Here is a 17,132-nt window from a genome sequence, read left to right on the forward strand (position 1 = left end):
GGTTTTTTTTTAAAAAAAAATGATTTTCTTTTCTACATGGTCTTTGAGTATTTAGAACAGTGGTTCTCAACCTTTCTAATGCCGCGACCCCTTAACACAGTTTCTCATGTTGTGGTGACCCCCAACCATAAGTCTAGCACCAATTCTCCCAACAGAGTTTTAAGCTGATTGGCAGGAAGGTCAAGGGGATACTCCCACTGTAAACACCTGATTGGTCGGATTGTAAAAATATGTTCCAAGGTGCCAGAATAGAACCTTTAGATCCTAACATCATGGGAAATTTGTCTTTTCCCATGGTCTTAGGCGACCCCTGTAAAAATTCAAAAAATTCAAAAAGAATCTACCATCCTATTAACTCAAATAAATGTTCACTTCCTGAATTCTAGGATGAAAAAGAACTGGGTACAGAATTCTACTGATTTAAGAGTTGCATCAGTTTTCCTCCCAATCAAATCTGAGGGAGATGGATCCAAAATGTAATTGATAAATAAACAGAAACAAACTTTTAAAAATCTAACATATTTTTGTACCATTAAAGCTTAGAGGTCTTCAAACTTGACAACTTTAAGACATGTGGACTTCAACTCCCAGAATTCTCCAGACAGCTATGATGGTTGGAGAATTCTGGGAGTTGAAGTCCACAAGTCTAAAAGTTGCCATGTTTGAAGACCTCTGATTTTACCTTCTAGTTATTTCGAGGTATTTCTATTGCTAAGTATAATGATAGAAATGCCCAGAAACAGGCATAGGATCTCAAACAGACCTAAGAATTCAGAATCTTTAGAAAGTATAGTTTTAATTAATGTAGCCTAAAATTCAATTTTCTTTATTGTATTTTATTTTTGCAGACATGTCATACAACAAGTTTTTTATTTATTGGTTTGTACGTTTATTGTTTATTTATTAAATTTATGCCACCTACTTACCTCATTTTGAAGAGACTGTGGGTAGTACATAGCAAATTCATGCTCTGTTTGTCATTATTTACTAAATCAGAATCTTTTTCATTGGTGCTATATACTTTTGAGCAGCGGTCCCCAAACTATGGCCCGCGGGCCACGTGTGGCCCGCTGAGGCCATTTATCTGGCCCGTGGGTCTTTTCCAAGGCCACACTGGTAAAGCAGTAAGAACGTCCCCCTCAATCTCATCTCACCCGAGGTAAAGCCGAAAGCCGAGCTGGGCACAACACATACACACACATACCCGCCTCCTTCTCTTTGAGTTGCTAGCTCCTGTTTTCTGAATGGGGATTGAATGGGAGTCCAGGGTGAGAGGGTGGAGGCTTGTCGGGTGAGTCCTCCGCGGGGAGAGAAGAGGGAGGGTGAAAGAGGGAAAAGAGAGAGAGAGAAGTGGAGAGGAAGAAAGAAAAGGGAAAGAGAAGGGAAAAAGCGAGGGAAAGAGAAGCGGAGAGGAAGGAAAGAAGGAGGGAAGGGAGGGAGGGAGGAAAGGAAGGAAGGGGGAGAAAGAGAGGGAGAGAGAAAGGGAGGGAGGAAGAGAGATAGCAAGAGAGAGAGAGAGAAAGAAAGCAAGAGAGAGAGAGAAAGACAGTGAGTGAGAGAGAAAGAAATAAGGTATGTGCAGTGTGCATAGGAATCTGTTCATAGGTTTTTTTATAGTCCGGCCCTCCAACAGTCCGAGGGACAGTGAACTGGCCCCCTGTGTAAAACGTTTGGGGACCCCTGCTTTTGAGTCATCTGCAAATGTATTAAGTATTTCTCTCTACCTCCTCATGCAAGTCATCATTAAAATGAAGCGTACCGAGCACACAATTGATAGTCCTTAATTTTCTTTGAAGAGGACTTGTTGAGAATGAAGTACAATCTCTGAGACGGCTATGTAGCCATCTAATTGCAATAACATCCAATTCAGGGGTGACATTCAAAACCTTTCTCTACTAATTCTGGAGATGTGGTTTGGTGGGGGTGGCAGGGGAAGGATACTGCAAAATCCCCATTTGCTCCCCACTCCTGGACAAAGGATATTGCAAAATCTCCATTTCCACCATCTTCTGGGGCCAGCCAAAAGTGGTATTTGCTGGTTCCCTGAACCACTCAAAATTTCCGCTACCGGTTCTCCAGAACCTGCTGAAATTTATACAGCCTGCATGTCAGAATTCCTACACTTAAATTTCTTAATCTGAATGGAAAAACCTTCAGCTTAGTTACATATACATATACAGTGATACCTCATCTTACAAACCCCTCGTCATACAAACATTTCGAGATACAAACCCGGGGTTTAAGATCATTTTGCCTCTTCTTCCAAACTATTTTCACCTTCCAAACGCAAGCCGCTGCCACTGGGATGCCCCATCTCCAGACTTCTGTTGCCACGAAGCGCCCATTTTTGCGCTGCTGCAATTTCGCTGAGGCTCCCCTCCATGGGAAACCCCACCTCTGGACTTCCATGTTTTTGCGATGCTGCAGAAGAATCCCAGCAGCACAAAATCGGGCGCTTTGCTGGCAATGGAAGTCCAGAGGTGGGGTTTCCCAGCGAGGGGAGCCTCAGCAAAATTGCAGCATCACAAAAATACAGAGGTCTGGAGGTGGGATTTCGAGGACTTCTGTGTTTTTGTGATGCTGCAATTTCGATGAGGCTCCCCTCGCTGGAAACCCCACCTCCGGACTTCCGTTGCCAACGAAGCACCCGTTTTTGGCTGCTGGGATTCCCCTGCTGGGATTCCCCTGCAGCATCACAAAAACACAGAAGTCTGGAGATGGGGTTTCCCATGGAGGGGAGCCTCAGGGGAATCCCAGCAGTGCAAAAATGGGCGCTTCGACTGGCAAAAGGGCTTGCACACATTAATCGCTTTTCCATTGATTCCTATGGGAAACATTGTTTCATCTTACAAACTTTTCATCTTACAAACCTCATCCTGGAATCAATTAAGTTCGTAAGACAAGGTATCACTGTATTTCCAAAATCTGCAGAAAAGGCCTTAGTAAGTAAAAGAAGTGAAATTCAAAACCGTTCTCTACTAACAAAAGGGCTATGGATAATAATAATATAGTACCAAGAATATTTGCTGTACGTTGGAGAATTCCTGAGACATCTTCAGTTTCATCATTGCCAGTATGGTCTGCATAGGAGCATCGGTTGGAAATATTATGGAAATTCTTTTCGGCATCCCTGTAACTAGAAAGAAAGATACAATTGGTGGTGTATGGTAGCTAAATGAAGATCATCTGAAAGCATCTAAGTGAAACAGCTAAACATTTGAAACAACTACTCTTTTGGAGGAAGAATGGTCATTCTTTTTGAAAACATATACAGTGGTACCTCTACGAACTTTTCTAGATAAGAACTGGGTGTTCAAGATTTTTTGCCTCTTCTTTTTTTTGCCTTTCCACTTACAAACCTGAGCCTCCAAAGCTGTAACCGTAAAAGGCAGGGAGAAGCCTCCGTGGGGCCTCTAGGAATCTCCTGGGACGAAACAGGGCCGGAAAAGGTGGGGAGAAGCTTCCATGGGGCCTCTCTAGGAATCTCCTGGCAGGAAACAGGGCCTCCACCCTCCCTGTAGTTTCCCCAAACACATGCATTATTTGCTTTTACATTGATTCCTATGGGAAAAATTGCTTCTTCTTACAAACTTTTCTACTTAAGTACCTGGTCACTGAACAAATTAAGTTGGTAAGTAGAGGTACCACTGTAATCTAATATAGAGTTTCTCAACCTTGGCAGCCTGAAGATGTGTGAAGATCAAACTCAAAGAATTCTGAGTGTTGAAGTCCACATAACGTCAAGCTGCAAAGGTTGAGTAACAGAGTTTGTTGCAGAAAATTAAATCCAGAAGCACATACAGATAACCAATTCACTGGATTCATGAAGTTCTTTATAAACATAGTAATATATACATTTGCAATACCACAAGTAGAATTCTTCTTCAACATAGTGCTGTTACAGCTTCTAGTTCAGAGTTCAGAGAGAGACAGAGAGTTCAGAGTGGGCTGAGCTATGCCCAGCCTTCTAGCTTCAGTTTTGATTCTCTGCACAGACTTAGATTGTTTTGCTCCCATTGGCTGACTTAGTTGCTATGCCTATTCATTGGCTGACCTTGTTAACATTGGCTCTCCCAGTCATGAATATTCTAACACTGAGAAAGACTGATCTTGTGAAAATGAAACAGCAATCGGATGCAATAAGCGAGAAAGCGGAATCTGCACATCCATATTTGACTACAGCTGTATAACGTTATACATCTTCTTCCTAAAACTGAAAAAGCTTTGTAGTTTCCAAGTACGGAACTTGCTTGCAGGTTATCTAACAGGAAAGCTTATTGATATTCTGAAGAAAATAAAGAAGAAACAAAACCAAACAGGGAATATACACACACAAATCATCTTAAACCTCGAAGTCTAGGAATGTGAACTTCAAAAAAAGAATGGGCCCTTTGCTGCAAGTTTCTACCCCTTTTCTTCCCTATCTGTTCTATACTTGCCATCAAAGTATAAGAGCAAGTTTGCAAAGGTGAGTCCCTAAGCAGCAGCTCCTTCTACTATTCTAGCCTCAGGTACTTTCCTGACATGTCTGAATTGTTAACTGAGGAGAGTTGAAAAGATAGCTTGACTAAAAAGCCCACAAGGATAAATACCTAAAACTTGGGAAACCTCAGAATTTTAACACATGCTTCCAACCTAACCTGAAGAGAATGCCAAAGGGCCAAACTTGCAAATTTGGAAATAACAAGTATTGTTTACTTAATCTGCGGGACCGCCTTCTGCCGCATGAATCCCAGCAGCCAATCAGGTCCCACAGAGTTGGCGTTCTCCAGGTCGCGTCGAATAAACAATGCCGTTTGCTGGGACCCAGGGGAAGAGCCTTCTTTGTGGCGGCCCCAGCCCTCTGGAATCAACTCCCCCCGGAGATTCGAATTGTCCCTACTCTTCCCGCCTTCCGCAAGATGTTGAAAACCTATCTATGTCGCCAGGCGTGGGGGGAATAACTATTTTTCCCCCACCACAACCTTTTTCCTGACTGTAATACATGAGAATGGTATGATTGTGCAGTAATGATTGTTTTTAATATTTATGGGTTCTAAATTTCGTTTTTTATCTAATATTGGATTGGTACTCTGTGTATTGTACTATTGTTGTTGTGAGCCGCCCCGCGTCTTCGGAGAGGGGCGACATACAAATCTAATAAATCTTAATCTCTTAATCAATAGAAGCTACACTGCTTAATCAATACAGCTTTGGCAGGTGTCTCATCCATACCACATTGCAGTGAGAGCCAGCATTGTTGGATCCAATTCTAGCATTAAATAGTGGAATAATTGGCTCCAACTGCAGACATTTGGCCATCTTTCCAAACGATTTATTATTATTGTGAGAATGCTGCAGTATATGGTGGTCGGTACTCTGGAATTTTCTGCCTCATTAGCAAAAACTTCAGAAGAGAAGGATTTAGGGGTAGTGATTTCTGACAGTCTCAAAATGGGTGAGCAGTGTGGTCGGGCGTTAGGAAAAGCAAGTAGGATGCTTGGCTGCATAGTTACAGGTATAACAAGCAGGAAGAGGGAGTTTGTGATCCCGCTATATAGAGCGCTGGTGAGACCACATTTGGAATACTGTGTTCAGTTCTGGAGACCTCACTTACAAAAAGATATTGACAAAACTGAACGAGTCCAAACACGGGCTACAAGAATGGTGGAAGGTCTTAAGCATAAAACATATCAGGAAAGACTTAATGAACTTAATCTGTATAGTTTGGAGGACAGAAGGAAAAGGGGGGACATGATCGAAACATTTAAATATGTTAAAGGGTTTAATAAGGTTCAAGAGGGAAGTGTTTTTAATAGGAAAGTGAACACAAGAACAAGGGGACACAATCTGAAGTTAGCTGGGGGAAAGATCAAAAGCAACATGAGAAAATATTATTTTACTGAAAGAGTAGTAGATCCTTGGAACAAACTTCCAGCAGACGTGGTTGGTAAATCCACAGTAACTGAACTTAAACATGCCTGGGATAAACATATATCCATTGTAAGATAAAATACAGGAAATAGTATAAGGGCAGACTAGATGGACCGTGAGGTCTTTTTCTGCCGTCAGTCTTCTATGTTTCTATATGGCAAAGTAATTTGGCGAGTTCTGAGTATTATGCATCTTTGATTGGGGAGCAAAATGGTAACAAATAACAGGCAGTGCAGACTAGGGAAAACAAAAATAGACACAATCCGATAGTGCCAACTAGTTCTATGAAGCAGCCGTTGCTTGATCGTATTATATATTGAAGCTGCCTGTTACTCAGTTGAATGCAAATATTGGTGTGACTGATCAATCTTTTATGGCTTTGCTTGAAAGTCGATCGGTGAGTTTCTATTGCAAAGGGGATTTGAACCTGAGTATCCCCAGTCGTATCCCCAACACTTTAACTACCATGCCATGGTTGTGAAACAAAAGGAAGACATGTCTCAGCAAATTCATAAGTACATCAAAGGCTTCCGGTGCACAAGGTTCAAAGTTCAATTCTTACATTTCTTAATTAATGAAAGATTAGGTAGTAGCCAGTAATGAAAAGACACGTACATAATGCTGGAAAGTTGTTTTTAGTCACAACATATAAATCCTAGACACATTTAGCCATTCACCCGGTGCCTGATCAGGCAACTGTTTATAGTATTCAGTAGCCTATCCTTAAAGGTTGCCCTATAGATATGTTGGAAATAATAACCCCAAACACTATGGCCAAGACAAAAAAACTGTGGGAAATATAATCCAAAACAAACAGGAAAAAGAAAATTGCAACACACTAGCTTTATTTATTTATCTATCTATTATTTATCTATTATTTATCTATTTATTTACCTATTTATCTATTTATTTATCTATTTATTTATTTATCTATTTATTTATCTATTTATCTATCTATTTATCTATCTATTTATCTATCTATTTATCTATCTATTTATCTATTTATCTATTTATCTATTTATCTATTTATCTATTTATTTATTTATTTATCGATTGATTGATTGATTGCATTTATATGCCGCTCACTCAGAAACGGACTCTGAGTGGAATAATAGGTTTGGTCGCCACAATGTAAAAAAGATGTTGCAACTCTAGAAAGAGTTCAGAGAAGAGCAACAAAGATGACTGAAAAGACTATAGGCCAAAAAAATTGCTTCTGAAAACTATATTTATGAAGGGAAATGGTGCTGAGGTGATAGTGCTTTAAAAAAATGAACTGAGAAGATTCAAAGAAAAGAATATAGTTGCATAATTTCAAGTTGTATCCCCAAATATAAACTAAACAATGTATCTCATTTTAAACTGTTTCACAGGCAACCCTGGAACTTAATGGTTTCCTACTTTGGTCTATTACTGGATAATAGCAATAGCATTTTGACTTAATATTTAGTCTCTAGAAAAAGTGAAGAGAAGAGCAGCAAAGATGATTAGGGGACTGGAGGCTAAAACATATGAAGAACGGTTGCAGGAACTGGGTATGTTTAGTTTAATGAAAAGAAGGACCAGGGGAGACATGATAGCAGTGTTCCAGTATCTCAGGGGTTGCCACAAAGGAGCCAAACTATTCTCCAAAACACCTGAGGGTAGAACAATAAGCAATGGGTGGAAACTAATCAAGGAGAGAAGCAATTTAGAATTAAGGAGAAATTTCCTGACAGTTAAAACAATTAATCAGTGGAGCAACTTGCCTTCAGAAGTTGTGAATGTTCCAACACTGGAAGTTTTTAAGAAGATGCTGGATTTGTCTTAAGTGGTGTAGGGTTTCCTGCCTAAGCAGCAGGCTGGACTAGAACACCTCCAAGGTCCCTTCCAACTCTATTATTATATTATTATATACAGTGATCCCTTGTTTTTCATGGGGGATGCGTTCCAAGACCACGCGTGAAAAATGAATTTCCATGAAATAGAGGAAAGATATTTTTTATGTATTTAACAAGTATTTGGACTTTTAAAACCCACCCTTTGCATTAAAAAGTCATTCTATAATGTTTCTCAGCTGGAACTACATGTGATATCCTACCAGTTTCTTTAATAGAGTACAGTAGTATTGTAGAAGAATTTTATGAATTTTTAATGGATTTAAAATCTTTAATGGATTAATGGATTTAAGCCCCCTTTGAAAACCTGTGAAGTAGTGAATCCACGAAAGATGAACCGCGAAGTAGCGAGTCATTACTGTAGTGCATTAAGGTTATCACCAACTAAGCCTGACAAGTTGTGCAATAGTCATAAAATTAACATTGAATAAACATAGTTCATTTAAGCTTTTCTCCTATCAAAAACTCACTCAGGGGTTTTTAAAATTGAATTGCAAGAATTCATACTCCTAATTCATTTTCAAGGGCACCTGGTGGGCAAAGCTACCATAAGGCAATATCTTGGCAATCAGTAATTAATTTTTTATTGCCACCCACTCACCAATCTATCTCTACATTCCTTTGGAAGTTTTGAAGAAATCGGTTCTACTTACCCAATAACCTGATGCTCATAATGTTGTAGTGTCCTCTGGAGAGTCTGCCTTATGGTCTGTGGCTATAGAATAAACAAAGAAATAATAATAAAAATGTTATCAGCAGTTTGTCAGTCAGCCTAGCTCTCAGCATGACGCCTGAGCAGAGGTGACTACTGGTATTATTGCTTAATCTAATGTATATTTTTCCAATTACATATTCTTTTCCTCCCCTCGCACATCTGCTGTGCCTCCTCCAGAGAAATGTGAAGAAAGCTGCCCAGAAGTAGCAAGCTGTTTTTGTTCAACAAACACATCAATATTTCAAGACTCTTCCTGATATTTTAGTCTTCCATTAAATCAGCAGTAGTTTCTTTAGCATCCGTGTAACCCAATACAAAAAGCTGCAAAAGGAAGACATGATGCGTACAGAATATTACGCTAGTCACTTGGGGCCAAATTGATGCATCTCGCCACACATTTGCTCCCAACTAGTCTCTTGGGGCTGAAAGTTTCTTCTGCATTATTTGCAGTGACATTATACTACTTTTTCTATTGTCTTTACAAGCAAAATCAGGAATTTCTCACATTTCAGCTCTCAGGTTGAACTCAAGTTCAACTTGTTCAACTCAAGTTCAACTCAAAGATTTCCTGCCAGTCTCCCTTTGCCATTTGAATTATTTTTTTCAAAGATTGTTTTGTTTAAAACATAAGTGAAACGAGACCTGGTATGTTGAAAAATTGTATCTATCACTAAAAATCTGTAGTTTCTCAGTCATCCAGGTCAGGGTTGTCCCAAAGGTGCTTTTTCAGAAGGCAACTGGACTTCTTCGGCTCTGACAGGATAGTGGGGAATGGAAGGGCTTATATTCCTTGCAGACAGCTGAAGGCTTCATGGATAAGAAGTGAAACGTCTTAAAAAGCAGGAAGAGGGAGATTATGATCCCGCTATATAGAGCGCTGGTGAGACCACATTTGGAATACTGTGTTCAGTTCTGGAGACCTCACCTACAAAAAGATATTGACAAAATTGAACGGGTCCAAAGATGGGCTACAAGAATGGTGGAAAGTCTTAAGCATAAAACGTATCAGGAAAGACTTCATGAACTCAATCTGTATAGTCTGGAAAACAGGAGGAAAAGGGGAGGACATGATCGAAACATTTAAATATGTCAAAGGGTTAAATAAGGTACAGGAGGGAAGTGTTTTTAATAGGAAAGTGAACACAAGAACAAGGAGACACAATCTGAAGTTATTTAGGGGAAAGATCAAAAGCAACATGAGAAAATATTATTTTACTGAAAGAGTAGGAGATCCTTAGAACAAACTTCCAGCAGACGTGGTTGGTAAATCCACAGTAACTGAATTTAAACATGCCTGGGATAAACATAGATCCATCCTAAGATAAAACACAGGAAATAGTATAAGGGCAGACTAGATGGACCATGAGGTCTTTTTCTGCATGTTTCTATGTTTCTAAAAGAAAAAACAAGAAAGTCCAGTTGCTTCCTGAAAAAGCGTCTTTGTATCTATCACTGTTTTCATTTATAAATCTAGTTTTTTTTTCAATTCTGCATCAACCATTCCAAATCAATAATATAAATAAATAAAAAAAAAAAAGAGAGAGTGCATACAACCCAACCTTGTCTTTTTCGGTGTTACCAACCTGCCCAGGGAAAAAAAAGAGGAAACAATGGGATGAAATAGAGCAGCTGGGAAGAGTTGAGATCAATGGTGGCCAGTTTGGGTGAATGTCCATAACATCAATTCATGGCATCAGACCAGAATACCTTCGGGACCGCCTTCTGACACACAAATTCCAGCAACCGATTAGGTCCCACAGAGTTGTCCCGTCGACAAAACAATGCCATCTGGCGGGACCCAGGTAAAGAACCTTCTCTGTGGTGGCCCCAACCCTCTGGAATCAACTCCCCTCGGAGATCAGGACCGCACCCACCCTCCTTGCCTTTCGCAAACTCCTAAAAACCCACGTTTGCCGCCAGGAATGGGGAAATTGATTCCCCTTGGCCGCTCCGTTTTATGTATGGTTTGTTTGGGTTGCATGAATGTTTTTAATCAAGGGATTTTTAAACTATTCTGCTTTTTTAATCATTGGATTTGTATTTTGTGCTGCTGTTGTGAGCCGCTCCGAGTCTTCGGAGAGGGGCGGCATACACATTTAATAAATAAATAAATAATTCCAAATATGTCCATCTGTCCAGAAAGGAAGGTTAACCTTTGCTTCTCAACTATTTTCTGTTACGCTCCTTCCCTCCCAGGAAGAAGTAAACATTTTGTGCGCCCCCAACTCTCCGATTATTTTACTTATTATAAGCTGCAAGCAAACTATTGGTTGGGGAAGGCTGCTCTACCCACTTACCTGGAAGTAAGTCACACTGAATTCAGTGGAGCCTGTTTTCAGGTAGGCAGGCATAGGCTACCGTGGTTAGGGCCCTCTTTTGACACTGGGCCAGGCTAGCTTAATCAAGTCAATGTTTTGGGGTCACCGGCCTGGCCCATAAGTGCTGCCTCTACCAGCCACTCCCAGCGAATGGTGTAGAAGGAGGCTTTAGGGTGCCGTTTGAAGCTTACGCCCAGCTGCAGGTCGCCACAGTTCGTGGCTACAGTGGTGCCCACCCAAAATAACAAGAACCTACGCAGCCTGGCTGGACACACCTCACTATTTGAGAAGCACTAGATTAAACGCTCTTAGAAACATAGAAACATAGAAGTCTGACGGCAGAAAAAGACCTCATGGTCCATCTAGTCTGCCCTTATACTATTTTCTGTATTTTATCTTACAATGGATATATGTTTATCCCAGGCATGTTTACATTCAGTTCCTGTGGATTTACCAACCACGTCTGCTGGAAGTTTGTTCCAAGGATCTACTACTCTTTCAGTAAAATAATATTTTCTCACATTGCTTTTGATCTTTCCACCAACTAACTTCAGATTGTGTCCCCTTGTTCTTGTGTTCATTTCCTATTAAAAACACTTCCCTCCTGGACCTTATTTAACCCTTTAACATATTTAAATGTTTCGATCATGTCCCCCCCTTTCCCTTCTGTCCTCCAGACTATACAGATTGTGTTCATGAAGTCTTTCCTGATACGTTTTATGCTGAAGACCTTCCACCATTCTTGTTGCCCGTCTTTGGACCCGTTCCATTTTGTCAATATCTTTTTGTAGGTGTGGTCTCCAGAACTGAACACAGTATTCCAAATGTGGTCTCACCAGCGCTCTATATAACGGGATCATAATCTCCCTCTTCCTGCTTGTTATACCTCTAGCTATGCAGCCAAGCATCCTACTTGCTTTCCCTACCTCCCGACCACACTGCTCACCCATTTTGAGACTGTCAGAAATCACTACCCCTAAATCCTTTTCTTCTGAAGTTTTTGCTAACACAGAACTGCCGATACAATACTCTTAGAAGAGAACTCCTATCCAGATCAAAAGCAGAGGCGATGAGAAAAGGTGTGAAGAGCAATGGAGACCCCAAGCGCTCTTTGCTTACGCACGCATAAGCTCAACCACTTGAAATCAAAAAAAGAAATCGAAAGAAATCCTAAACAATCCTGACAATGAAACAGAGAACTGGAAGCCTCTTTCACAAGAAAATGTGTAGGAACCTAGAAGACAAATTTCAGCCTGCAGCATTTCATGCGGTTCTTAAGATTACAACCATTATCCATGTAAAAGAGAAAGAATCCCTCAAGGTGAGATTGGCTCCTGCTGATTTCTTAGAAAAGTCCATGCAATTTTTTTATTGGCAACAGTATAAAATGATTTGCCACTGTCTTAGATGAGTTTTTTAAACTTCCAGGCTCCAACTATGAAATTCCCTGCTGGTCTCTGTTGTGATTCAGCCTGAGGCTCCTCAGGGACCGGCTGCGTCTCTGCTGGATCCATGCCCAGAGGAGGAGGACAGTGAACAGGAGGGGGAGGACCAGGCAGACGGGGGAGAGGAAAGTCAGGAACAGGAGGAGGGAGAGCAGCCTGAGAACCCCGGGGGGGGGGGGGGCTCTCCCCAGCTAGTAGCCTGGACTCATTGGATGAAGAAGCACAGGCTATAATTGACATGAGACAGCGACGTGCAGCTCAGAGACGGGAACAATTAGAAAGGTATTTGCATCACTGAATTGGCAACAGCTGGGTTTGGGTGTGGTTCTCCTCAGCAGGGTTTAAAAGGCAGGCCCGCCCTTGCAGCCTTGTGGAGCGTTATCAACTGGAAGTTCTGTGACCCTGCTTTGCTTCTCGGCGTCTCTGATCTTGGCTTGTGGCCTAGAAGTCTGGAAGACTTGGGGGAGGCGTGGGTTTGTGATCTCCAGCGTTGTTTTTGACAGCAAGGATCCTGTTTTCTTTCATGGCCTTCGTGAAACCTCTGTGAAGTTCCAGCGTGTTCCTGTCTGTGTAAGAACAGTTTCTGTTACCTGTGTTTGCTTTGAATTATATAAACTGCCTTTGCTTTTTACCAGTATGTCTGGCTTCTCTTTTTGGTTTGGTGTTGGCTTCTGGAGGGACCCAGACAGAACAGTCTCTACCTAATTTCTAACTTGTTTCAACCATCACTGCCCTATACAGACGGCAGTGGCTGCCAATTGGTCTCCGGACGCAATTCAAAGTGTTGGTTATGACCCACAAAGCCCTACATGGCATAGGACCAGATTACCTCCGGGACCGCCTTCTGCTGCATGAGTCCCAGCGACCAGTTAGGTCCCACAGACTCGGCCTTCTCCAGGTCCTGTCAACTAGACAATGTTGTTTGGTGGGACCTAGGGGAAGAGCCTTCTCTGTGGGGGCTCCGGCCCTCTGGAATCAGCTTCCCACAGAGGTTCGCACTGCCCTCACCTTCCGTAAAAGTTTAAAGATCTATCCGTGCTGCCAGGCTTGGGGCCATTAGACCCTAGCCCCCTGGCTGACAACGGTAGAGTGTAGTAGATGTGGATGGGAATGACTTCAAATGTTAATAGAGTTTTTAAAGTTTTTTTAGTTATATTAATTGGATTTTTTAGATATGTATACAGTGTTCCCTCGATTTTCGCGGGTTCAAACTTCGCGAATAGCCTATACCACAGTTTTTCAAAAAATATTAATTAAAAAATACTTCACGGTTTTCTTCCCTATACCACGGTTTTCCCCACCTGATGACGTCATATGTCATCGCCAAACTAATAATTTTTGCAAATAAATAACAAAAAAATAATTATTGTTAATAAATAATTATGTTTATAAATATCAGGATCACTAAGTGTCTTATTCAATGGTGAGTACCAGTAATAATGGTGAGTAAATGGTTGTTAAGGGAATGGGAAATGGTAATTTAGGGGTTTAAAGTGTTAAGGGAAGGCTTGTGATTCTGTCCATAGCCAAAAATGGTGTATTTACTTCCGCATCTCTACTTCGCGGAAATTCAACTTTCGCGGGCGCTCTCGGAACGCATCCCCCGTGGAAATCGAGGGAACACTGTATTGTATATTGTTTTGATATGTTGTGAGCCGCCCCGAGTCCTCGGAGAGGGGTGGGATACAAATCAAATCAAATCAAATCAAATCTAGGATTGTTGTTGGATGGAAACAATACACCACTGTCATTCCATGGCTCATTCCTCCTGCACTTGGAGAGGTAGGCATTGTTTCTCTCCCTTCTTGGTGCCTGAAGATCGTATCAGTCTTGAGTAAACAAAAAACACACACAGTTTCAAAAAGCACGTTTAGATCAGCCGCCACCATCTCCAGAGTAACGGACTATTTCCTGATATTTGATATACTGATATAACAACAATAACCTGTCTGTACAGTATTCCACGATTATACTGTGTCTTAAACCCTGGCAACGATTAGCAGAGTGGACTTCAACTTTCAGGATTTATCAACCACATTTTTAAAAAAATAGTTTTTATTGAATATAAACATCAAAAAATATGTTTTAAAAATTGAACCACAAACTTCAAAACAAACCTATATAAACATCACATATAAACATATAAACAAAAACCTTCTAATCTTTTCTTTTACAATAAGACTGTGTTGATGTTATATTTCTATATCCCTTCTAGTAAGTTAAACTGCATTTCTTCTACAGTTTTCAATTTTCAATCTAATCTACCATTCTAATCTAATCTATATATACCATTTAAGTATATATAGTAACTCTAGTTTTGCTACAGTATGTCTTTGCTATACTCTCCATACTTATCCTATTATTCTTTTCTATATCTATATCTATAACTATCCATATCTCTATTTCTATCACTATATACACTTTACATTTCCTCTATTCCCTCTATTCCTTCTGTTTCTTCTTCTTTTTTCTTTTCCCCCCCTCTATTCAATTATAAAACATACTCCAACTTTCATAAAAATCTGTGTCTTCTTTATTATTTAATTCATATGTTAATTTATCCAGTTCCGCACATTCTAATATTTTTCTAATGAAAACTTTATCGTTTGGTATTTCACTCTGCTTTATCTTTAAAGCAGAGTGACATGAACTTCCAGCAGACGTGGTAGATAAATCCACAGTAACTGAATTTAAACATGCCTGGGATAAACATATATCCATCCTAAGATAAAATACAGAAAATAGTATAAGGGCAGACTAGATGGACCATGAGGTCTTTTTTTGCCGTCAGACTTCTATGTTTCTATGTTTCTATGTTTATCTTCAACAGCAGCAGTTCGTAAATGCAGGCAATCCATACAATTTTGGAATTGTATGGATTGTACAAAGGAGATGCATTTCAGAGGAATATGGGGCAACTGAGTCCAGATATTTCATGTGAGAGAAGAGGATGTGGGCAGACCCTCCTTAATAGTTCCCAAAGAGTATGATAGATGCAGATAATAAAATCCCCAGTCTGTCAAAATTCTCTCTATAGGTGAGAAAACAATAAAGAATTGAGCTTGGCAGAATCAGCACATGTCATCTCAGTTTTTGGGCCTGACAGTTACCACCCCTACGCTGAGTCCACAATTAGTAGAAGCCGATGTTAGCAATTTACCTGCATTTTGATGGACAGCTTAGGTACATTTGAAAACTAAAAGGGGGAAATAGATTTAAGCCTTTTTAAAAAGCTGCATTTTTAAAAATTCTGTATCAAGCAATTACGGCTGCTCTCAGCAGGAGCCAAATTTACCCTCTTAGGAAAACCTTTAAAAAGAACCCAATGTGCTCTCACAAAAGAAATCAACAAAAGCTCCATCCAAATAAGGCCACACACAAGGAAACCACACTTTCCACATTTGGAGAGGCAGGTGTTTAAATCGAAAGGACCTGATGGTACAGAAATTCTCCTTGGATGCAGCTAAAAGAAAAGGCAATTTTGGGGCAACACAGCATGCTGATTTATAGTGTGAATAAAGGAATGGATAATGAACATGAAGTTCCTCCCTAAAATTTAAACCACTAATAAACTGCCTTTCATCTTGAAACCTAGGGTCAGCTTGACCAACTGCCAGCTTCTGTACCATCAGCATGAAAGATTTAAACGCATTTAAATCCCACATAATACAAACAATTCTCCTTAAGCAATAATTGTTTTTTACCTGCTTTTCAGCACTATACCTTTTTTAAAAAATCTACCTCCATCTACCTTTTGGATTAGGTTCCTAGTCAGAGGTCTTTGCAATTCTTGAAAGAAAAATCTGGTCCAATTTCAAGCCGGGAGAAAGACAATGGAAGTAAAATGGAGGCTGATTGGGATTCTGTTTATTTGGATGCATCAGTGATAGCAGCAAATTTTTCTGGGCTTGCCGATTCCTTGGCTTAGGAATGGATGAATTTTTATAGGGTTCTGAGATGCTCCAGGGGGTTGTACAATGTAGTGAGCCTTGTGCCCTTTGCTATTCTAATAGTGCTGGGTTAATTTTATTATGTCCTAGAGGTCATATCCTGCTTTTAGAATTTGGATTATTAATCCCAGCCCAAAAGAGCTGTGGCTAAAAGTGTTTTGTTTATAAATAGTATTGTCCTGAATGGATTCTGAATTTTGAATACATGAATACTGTAACAATATCATGGCCATCTGACCAAGTTTAGTAGGATGTGATAATGCTATCCCTAGGTTTTCCACCATCTTGTTATAAATGTTAACAAATGTATGTTCCACCTTGACCTACTTCCTAGAAAAATTGTTAAGATAAAAGGAGAGAGGAAACCTCTGAACATTATCTTAGAGGATCTAAAGGCAAGGCAGCATACAGATGCGATGCCTTTAAAAAAAAAAATGATCAGCATTTCAAACACACTCTCACAGCCCTAAAAGCGAGTTTTGTGCAGCAGAGATTTTGAGTTAACTAAACGAAATCCTTCTGAAAGGACTTGTAGTAGCTTGAACAAGCCTACATCAAAGGTTTGACCAAACCACCACATGTGTTATATATCAAAGGCTCGCTGATGATATCACAAATGGAGATAAACATAATAGAATAATTCGTGCCGAATAAGTCTGGCAGGTTAGATACACATTGATCTGTTCACTTTCAGAGCTAGTTCCTATATGCTGTAGTTAATTTTTTTTTTAAAGTATCAGGCCAGTAAACATACATAGCTGTGTGTTTAAAGTTATTTACCCACAGTCCGAACCATAGTTCCCTCTAAGCTGAGCAGTGAGCAATTGCTCACTTAAAAATCATCATCAACTCAGAGTTTTCCAAACCTGCCCAGAAGCCGAGAGGGAAAGAGTGAGAGGGAAGGAGAGAGAGAG

General features: G+C 40.2%; 1 protein-coding gene across 2 annotated transcripts in view; it reads right to left on the bottom strand.

The window, feature by feature from the left end:
- GUCY1A2 (guanylate cyclase 1 soluble subunit alpha 2) overlaps window positions 1-17,132 on the bottom strand; it is a 252,779-nt gene that overhangs the window by 213,172 nt on the left and 22,475 nt on the right. The window contains exons 2-3 of one of the 2 annotated variants that reach the window (XM_070751674.1): window positions 8,444-8,505; window positions 3,015-3,136 (exon numbers count right to left, since the gene is read on the bottom strand). In XM_070751674.1, coding sequence (XP_070607775.1) covers window positions 3,015-3,136; window positions 8,444-8,505 — 184 coding nt within the window. The remainder of the gene's footprint in view (window positions 1-3,014; window positions 3,137-8,443; window positions 8,506-17,132) is intronic. The other variant, XM_070751675.1, reaches the window with a different exon arrangement.

The sequence above is a fragment of the Erythrolamprus reginae genome, chromosome 4 (assembly GCF_031021105.1).
Source record: "Erythrolamprus reginae isolate rEryReg1 chromosome 4, rEryReg1.hap1, whole genome shotgun sequence".
Taxonomy (NCBI): Eukaryota; Metazoa; Chordata; class Lepidosauria; order Squamata; family Dipsadidae; genus Erythrolamprus; species Erythrolamprus reginae.